The sequence below is a fragment of the Mastomys coucha genome, unplaced genomic scaffold (assembly GCF_008632895.1).
Source record: "Mastomys coucha isolate ucsf_1 unplaced genomic scaffold, UCSF_Mcou_1 pScaffold14, whole genome shotgun sequence".
NCBI classification, from domain to species: domain Eukaryota; kingdom Metazoa; phylum Chordata; class Mammalia; order Rodentia; family Muridae; genus Mastomys; species Mastomys coucha.
The window spans coordinates 63,937,197-63,945,911 of record NW_022196896.1 but is presented as its reverse complement, the minus strand read 5'-3'; the positions used below and the strand labels follow the sequence as shown (position 1 = coordinate 63,945,911).

General features: G+C 45.9%; 1 protein-coding gene across 4 annotated transcripts in view; it reads left to right on the top strand.

Moving 5' to 3' along the window:
• Positions 1 to 8,058, top strand: part of Uggt1 (UDP-glucose glycoprotein glucosyltransferase 1) — a 103,424-nt gene extending 95,366 nt beyond the window's left edge. For all 4 annotated transcript variants that reach the window (XM_031367145.1, XM_031367144.1, XM_031367147.1 and 1 more), the window contains 4 exons: positions 1,188 to 1,302; positions 4,678 to 4,794; positions 5,237 to 5,390; positions 7,252 to 8,058. In XM_031367145.1, the coding sequence (XP_031223005.1) occupies positions 1,188 to 1,302; positions 4,678 to 4,794; positions 5,237 to 5,390; positions 7,252 to 7,277 (412 nt within the window). In that variant the 3' untranslated portion in view covers positions 7,278 to 8,058. The remainder of the gene's footprint in view (positions 1 to 1,187; positions 1,303 to 4,677; positions 4,795 to 5,236; positions 5,391 to 7,251) is intronic.
• The last annotated feature ends 657 nt before the right edge of the window (positions 8,059 to 8,715 follow it).

Sequence of the window (8,715 nt, the reverse complement as noted above, 5' to 3'; positions counted from 1 at the left end):
AAACAGAAATCCACCACCAGTATACCAATATATGCATTTATTACTTCAAATGAATACTCCATGTCTTCTGGAAGAAGGTGATTTGGAGGTTAGGACACATATAAGAAATATTGGAGAATATAAGAATATTGGAGCTGGAGAGATGTCTCTGAGATGAGGAGCACTGGCCACTTTTCCATAGGACCTGGGTTCAATTGCCAGTACCCACATGGGTGCTCACACCTGTCTGTAAGCCTAGGTACAGGGCACTTTTGGCCTGTGTAGGCACTGTTTGCATGTGATATACAGATGCAGGTAAAACACCCATACACGTTAAAAAAATATTTTTTTTTAAAGAAAAGATTTACTTATTTTATGTGTATAAGTATTTTGCCTGCATGAAGGCCAGAAGATGTCACATTCCCTGAAACTGGAGTTATAGGAGATTGTGAGCCACTGTGTTCATGCTGGGAACCAAACCCTGGTCTTCTAGAAGAGTAAGCCAGGGCTCTTAACCTCTGAGTCAAATCTTCAGGACCCTAAATAACTCCTTGTTAAAATGAACGCATACAGAAATGAATGATGAGGTACAGTGATTTCAGTTTTATGCTTTGTTTCCTGGCCGGTGAGAATTGTAACCCTGCCTGGTCCTTCTCTATCATCTTAAGATGTCATCAGGATAGTGTTGGCAAATTATCATTTATCAGTTTCAATGATCTTTATCACCAGATCTTCTGAGTTAGCTAGAAATCTTTTTTTTTTTTTGTCTTTCTTCTTATATTTATTTTATGTGTGTGAGTATACTGTCCATCACTTCAGACACAGCAGAGGAGGGCATCAGATCCCATTATAGATGGTTGTGAGCCACCCTGTGGTTGCTGGGAGTTGAACTCAGGTCCTCTGGAAGAGCAGTCGGTGCTCTTAACCACCAAGCCATCTCTCCAGCCCCTAGCTAGAAATCTTGCCTCAGGAAGTAGTTTCCTTGTAAGACAACAAAATAAAAAGCTGGCCAAAGTGAGCTGTCACAGCAGGCTGTAGCCTGCAGGAGTGTGATCCTCTCTGCAGTGTGCATGCGCCCTCTTTGGCAGTCTTCCACTCAGTCTCTCAGGGACACTGACCTGTTCCATGTATGGCCTATCCCACTATTCAGGTTCATTGTTGAAATCAATTGATGGTTTGTCTGTAACAAGTGTCTCCTCTCTGCTCAGTGCGCTGTATGTCGTGGATCTGAAGAAGTTTAGGAAAATAGCTGCTGGTGACAGACTCAGGGGGCAGTACCAAGGTCTGAGTCAGGACCCCAACAGTCTTTCAAATCTCGATCAAGTAAGTGACCCTAGACATTGCGTCTAAAAGATGCCATTTGGGTTTGAAAATGAAGTAGTGTTTGTGTGCTCTCTCAGAACTGAACTATTTCTTCATGGAATGTGTATGTGTGTGTGTGTGTGTGTGTGTGTGTGTGTGTGTGTGTGTGAGAGAGAGAGAGAGAGAGAGAGAGAGAGAGAGAGAGAGAGAGAGAGAGTTGTCTGATCTCAAAGGGTCTAAGACTGTCAAATAGCTCAGAATTCACACAATAAAGTATGAAAATTTTTCTAACCCTGACAGCCCCCCATGTCAGAACTTTCAGGAAGGCTTGCTGAATAACTTTTCCAATAGCAAGCATTTTCAGAAATAAAATTACAGGTTTGTTTTGTATGGGTTTGTGTTCTGTTCATTTGTCTTTATGTGAATGGGTGTTTTGCCTACGTAGGTCTATGCACTGTATGTTCAGTGCTCCCAGAGACCAGAAGAGGGAGTCCTGATGACCCTGAGCTGGAGTGACGGACAGTTGTTAGATGCTGTGCTGGGTCCTGTGGAGGAGCAGCCAGTGCTCCTACCCTCAGCCTTCTCCTAGCCCCAGTTGTAGCTTTAGACGGTTTAGATATCTACTGTAAATCTGCTGCTGCTGCTGCTGCTGCTGGTGGTACCACTTGGTATCACTTGTCTCCTTTGCCTTGAAGTTCCCTGAGCCCTGAACAGGAGGGATTTGATACAGACATGCCATTTAGGGCTGAGTGTTCCAAGGTCTCTTGTTCTGTATAAGCTTTGACTGTGAGTCTCTGTATTTGCTGTATTGTGTATCTGCTGCAGGAGGAAGCTTCTCTGATGATGGCTGAGTAAGGCACTGATCTATGAGTGTAGCAGAATGTCATTGGGAGTCATTTTATTTCTGTTTTTTTATTTTTTATTTTTTTATTTATTTTATGTATATTAGTACACTGTTGCTGTCTTTAGACACACCAGAAGAGGGCATTGGATCCCATTACAGATGGTTGTGATCCACCATGTGGTTGCTGGGAATTGAACTCAGTACCTCTGGAAGAGCAGCCAGTGTTCTTAACCACTAAGCCATCTCTCTAGCCCTGTTTTTATTTTTTTAAAAGGACAATGGTATTTGGTTTTACCTAGGTTCCTGGGCTGTCTAGCCTCATGTTCTTGGTCTCTCAAGCAGTGACAGGTAGGGGTTCCATCTTGTGGACTAGGGACTAAATCACATCAGATACTGGGTAGTTACTGACAGATCTGGAGTCTGAGAGATCACATTTTCAACTGCAAACTGGAGAAGAGTAGAGCAAGGGGCAAGGCCTTGAACTCCCAATGCCTCTGTCTACTGATGCACCCACTTCCTCCATAGAGGCCATACCACCTTCCCAAACAGCCCAGTCAACTGAGGGAAATTCTCCTTGAGACCACCCCAGATGTTCACTCTGAAGTTGCAGGTGTGTTCTTTTAGCATCCAAAGCTGGTCCCTCAGAAGTCCTGTCTACTACAAGCATTATATGTGAGTCTTAGTTGCTGGGGATGCTCTTAGAAGGCATCACTAAGCACCTTATGATGCTCGGGAAAGAACCCTAGACTTTACAGTTTTGAGAGTCACTGTTCTCTGGCCTAATAATTTACTCTCTTATTTGGTCTTTGATGCCTACAAGCATATGCTTTTCTTTTCTTTTTGATGGTGGTGGTGACAGCAAGTGAATGGGGCCTCGTACATACAGAGCCTACACTTTACTGAGCCACATTCTCAGCCCCAAGCATGTGTCTTTCATAATACCATTCAGCTCCTCAGTGTCTTCAGGAACCCAGCTAGGCTCAATTTACCTCGTCTACTGATTCTAGAAGTAGCATTTGTTCTTCCCTAAGAGTATAAAGTTAAATGGACACTCTGTTCTTTGTATTACAATAGTGCAGGTTCAGCAGTATCTAAAATTTATTTTGTTGACAGGGTTTGATGAAGGAAATGGTCTCAGCTACTTTTCTGTGACAAAACACTGACCAAGGCCATCGATAACGCCCTTAACTGGGCATACGGTTTCAGAGGGTTAGAGGCCTTGATGGAGGGCAAAAAACCATGGCTGCAGAAACAGCTGAGCGCTCACATCTTTACTACAAGTGGGAGATGGAGAGAGATACCAGGAATGGTACAGGTCTTTTGAAATGTCACAGTCTGCCCCCAGTGACACACTTCCTCCAGCAAGGCCACACTTCCTAACTGGTCCCCCTACAGATGGTTATAAACTGCCATGTGGTTGATGGGAATAGTTCCACCAACTGGGGATCAAGTATTCAAACCTATTATCTGTTTTATTCAAACCACCACAGACATCACCTATCTTACCCCATTGTGCACAAGGCTGGAGTGATTGTTGCTTGCATAACTGACCAGGTCATGGTTCTCAGACAGGATCTCACATAGCCATGCTGGCCTAGAACTCAGTGACTGAATGCTCCTGCTTTTGCCCCCAGAGTGCTGGGATTGCAATGCACAGCACCACACTCGGCTGACTACACTACATCATTCTTACAAGCACCAGTCAGTTCTGTTTAGTTATTCCAGTGGTATATTGGATTTTTCCTCCCAGAGTGTTAGGACAATGGAACATTTTATTGTGGGCGAAATTTATTGTGGCATCATTTGGGAGCAGGAGAGTTGGTGCTTCTCCTGGAAAACTATAGTGTTAAGGCCCATCTCTTCTCCCTTCAGAAGTGAACGGGAGTTCATGGTGACTCTCATTTGTAGTCTAAGCACATGAGAGGCCAGGCAGGAGGACAAGTCTCAGACCAGCAGGGGCAACAGACTCAACAAAGCAAAAGAAAACAATGGGAATTTTTAAAATTTACTTTCATACAGAGAGATGTAGTTGAATCTTGTTTGTGTTGTTTTTGTCTTTTTAATATGTATATGTGTTTGCGTGCATGTGTGTGCCTAGTGCTGGAGGAGCCCATAAAAGGGCACCAGATCCCCTGGCACTGGAGAGACAGATGGTTGTGAGCTGCCATGTGGTAGGAACCGACCCGGATTCTCTGTAAGAGGTGCTATTGCCCTTAATGTCATAGTCAGCCCCTTGGGCCCCTAGTTGAGGGAGTATTGTTGTTTGTTTTTGTAAGTTTTAAATATGTGTACACGTCTATGTGTGGGTATGTGTATATGTGTGTAGGTGTCTGCAGAGGCCAGAAAAGGGGGGAGTTGGAGTTATAGGTGTTTGTGATCTGCACACATGGGTTCTGGGAACTGAACTCAGGTCCTCTGGAAGAACAGTATATACTCTTAAATGCTGAGCCATCTCTCCAGCACACTAGTTAAATTTTAAGCCAACACTGGTTGCTTATTTAAATTTCTTTCTGAGTTTTAGATCCTTGTGTTTTATTTTCTTTACCAAACAGGATCTGCCCAATAACATGATCCATCAGGTGCCGATCAAATCACTCCCTCAGGAATGGCTCTGGTGTGAGACATGGTGTGATGATGCCTCGAAGAAGCGGGCCAAGACCATCGACCTGGTGAGCTGCCCTCCCTGGCCTGGGACCTGACAGAGCCTGGGGGCCCTCCCTGCCCTGGGACAGTGCCTGGTGACTGCTGGTGCTGTTCAAGTTGGCTTTCTCTGAATTGTGGTTGGAGCTGTGGAGCATGTCCTGGTCACTTCAGCAGGACTCTTCCTCACTTGCCCAGGACACCAGATGACATGCAGAAGCCTGCAGAGTTGATTTCTGCTGTGTCACCCTTGTCTTCCACTTCACCCTTGTGCCTGGACAGGTTTCGGCTTAGCCTGTAACCTTTGCTTCCTTTGGTTTTGAGAGCATTTACTGTGTAACCCAGGCTAGCCCTGACATCCCAATCCTGCATACTTAGTCTCACATGTGCCTGCTGGAACCCTGTGGCCGTCTGTACATGTGCCTTTCTTTCCTCTAGCTCCACTGAGGTGTGCTTTTGTTGTGTTTGCAGTGTAATAATCCCATGACTAAGGAGCCCAAACTGGAGGCTGCTGTGCGGATCGTCCCTGAGTGGCAAGACTACGACCAGGAGATCAAGCAGCTGCAGACCCTCTTCCAAGAGGAAAAGGAGCTGGGGACCCTGCACAAAGAGGAGACACAGGAAGGTCAGTGTGAGCCTGACTTTGGATAAGTCATTCCTGGCTTCTGATTTGTTGCTGAGACAATGGAGGGGTCCGTTTCCCTTGATGTGATGTTGAGGAACATCCAGGGTCTGTTCCTCATTGTGCCCTCCAGGCAGCCTTCTAAATAGCACATTCAATAAAGTTTTGTCCTTCTCCCAACACATGCACACTGGCTTGTTTGGTCAGAGGAAGAAGAGATGCTCTTTAAAAAAATTTAGTGTGTGTGTGTGTGTGTGTGTGTGTGTGTGTGTGTGTGTATTTATTTGTTTAGTGGTGGGGTTCATACATACCACCGCATGCCTGTAGATGTCAGGATAGCTTGCTTTCAGCAGCCAGTTCACGCCTCCTACCATGGGGGTTTGTATACTTACAACAGTCTTACAGAATACCAGTCAAATTAGACAAAGCCACTAAAGCTTAAAAATAAACATCTAATATCTTTGTCTGTCCATGAAAGTCTGGACAGTTTATGCCAGGCTGGGAAGCAAGAGGACCAAGAGTTAAACTCACTTCTACCTACATAGTGCATTTGAGACCAGCCTACAAGAACAGTGAATAATTGGAGTCTTGATTAAATATTTCTCTTCCTTAAAACTCATCCTAAGAAGCAAGTGCAGGGTTTAGACCTGGAATGACGTGAGAGTCTGTTCTGGAGACGGCAGTATAGTGAGTGTCAGAGCTACACGGTTAGAGTCACACTCACTATAAAAACTGAGATCTGGAGCAGGAGAGATGGCTCAGCGTTAAGAGCACTGTCTGTAACTCCAGTTCCAGGGATCTGATGCCCTCTTCTGGCCTCTGTGCACTTAGCATGCCTGTGGTATCCAGAGACATACAGGCAAAACACCCATACACATAGAAAAATGAAAATAAATACTTTTTTAAGAAATTAAATTTATTATGAAATTATCTATAGATAAGTGGACAAAGAATATGAACAGATTATTCAAAAGAAGAGCCCTATATGAGGAATAAGGAGACAGTGATCGAATTAGAGTCACTATTAATATCTGCTATATCAAAAATGGTAGTACCATGCATAAAGGAGACAGGGTGGGACTGGTGAGTGAGCCTTGCTAAAGCTATCTGTGTGTCTGGAAATCCTTGGTTTAAAAGCAGCAGGTATGTTACAAGGAGCCTTTAAAATCCTGCACCAATGGGCCAGAGAGATGGCTTGGCAGGACAGTGCTTGCTTCATAACCTGAGCACACATGCACACCATAGCGTGTGCACACAGTAATGGTAAAGTACAAGCACATTATGCAAGAAATGCTTTTCTCTTCAGCAATGCTTCTGCTGAGACTGCGACTTAGATAACTCACAACGAGACTTACTTTACTGTTATGTGTCAATTAGCAACCTTAAAACAGTTTAAGGATCAAAGAGTCCTGGCTCACACAAAGAATGTATAAGTGCAGAAGATCTCTGAGAAGTGTGTGGCGGAGAGCCAGCGCTGCCCTAGTGGAGGCCCCGAGAGCCAGCGCTGCCCTAGTGGAGGCCCCGAGAGCCAGCGCTGCCCTAGTGGAGGCCCCGAGAGCCAGCGCTGCCCTAGTGGAGGCCCCGAGAGCCAGTGCTGCCCTTGTGGAGGCCCTGAGAGCCAGTGCTGCCCTTGTGGAGGCTGTGAGAGCCAGCGCTTCCCTGTGGAGGCTGTGTGTAGCCCAAGAGCCAATCAGTTCTTAGAACTAAAAATGTCTCCTTCTCTTAGGTTTGCTTTCAAACTTTAGTACAGAAATAGCAAATGCCAAGCTTCTACAAACCATCTGAGAGCTACAGTGGTGTGCTGTGGACAGTGTCATGCAATGTTTTTTGACTTAAGTCTCACATTCTGTTGTTCTTTCCCTAGGGTCTCAGAAGCATGAAGAATTATGATCTCTGGAGGAAGATGGGAAACCCACCTTGACAGTTTTGTACTAAATGCTGTTTTCTCTGATCTGTCGATACAACTGCTGATGAACTGATTGGGCAGGTGTACCACACCTATTGATCTGAGCATTTGATTTAGACTACTGCACCCTAGTGGGTGCTAGATCCTTGGGGCTAAGGCTCTGTTGGATTTGTACCTCAGAGGAAGACAAGTGGCTGGTCTTCTGGAACTCCTCTTCTCACCAGAGGGAGAAATGCTGGCAGCAACTGCAAGAAGCCCAGTCCTTCAGTGCCCACATCCCAGAGCACACATTGCTGTGCTGGCCCAGAAGCTGGGCAGAAAGGTCACCATGTTCTTCCTTACCTCAGTTTACCTGCAGCCCCTGCTGCAGTGCAGATGCCCACCCTGCACCAGGCCAGGCCGGCAGGTGCTTCAGCCATGCCTCAAGGTCTACACCAACATGCTTCTCACATCTCCTTCCCCCCTTCCCGAGCATTAGGCTCATTGTTTAATTGAACCCAACCAATAATCATGTGTCTTCAGGGTTGGCTCAGTGCAGTTGCTACACAAATCAGTCTTCAGGAGAACCGGGGTGGTGTAGATAGGGTGGGAAATCGGCAGGTGGCGCAAAGTGTTAGGGTGTTCAAGGGAAGACAAAAATATTGGCCATTCTCTTCAGTCCACCGTGGCTGAATTCAAAGGAAGCTTTATTCTGTTCCCAGTGAACTTTCTAGATAATTGTTTTGTAAACAACTTTTATATTTATGAAAATGTGTGCTTTCTCTTCTTACTTTCTAAAAAGCTGTTGGTTATCAGTTTCCTGGCTGGGCACAGGCATCCTGAGTCCCTCGGTGACCACTGTCAGCACGCTCAGCCTCTGTCTGGATGGTCACCATACTGTCTGCCCTTTCCCTCATAGAGTTTTCTCTCTATGAGAATGATCTATGAGGAGAGGATGTCTTTGGATGTTTCTTCCCCCAAATGCTCTCGGACCTATGATCAGGAACGACTCTGTCTCCGGAACTCCGTTTCCTACACTATCTTTCCCTTGTACTTTGGCTCTGAGGGTCCCAAAGGGCTTTCCAGACTTGCCAAGGTCCAGTCCAGTTCTAAGGTACTGTTGCTGTCTGAAGCAGCACCCTTCATTGCTTTGTGTGTTCACAGCCAAAGCCCAGCATCACCTCAGGAGCAGCCTGGGCTGAGGAGCCTTCTACCTGTTGTTAGCCTGACTGGACAGGTGTGGGTATGTGGTGTCATCTCTGCCCAGGACTCAGGGATCTACAGCAGAGAGTTAGTGTTGCTGGGCACTGGCCTGCCTTCCAGCTCACAGGGGCTGATTTTAAAAATAAGGGAGCTGGGGTGTGGCTCAGTGGCAAACAGAGTGCTTGTCTAGGAAGCCCAAGGCCTTGCCTTCTGTCTGGCACTGTACCCCCCAACGCCCCC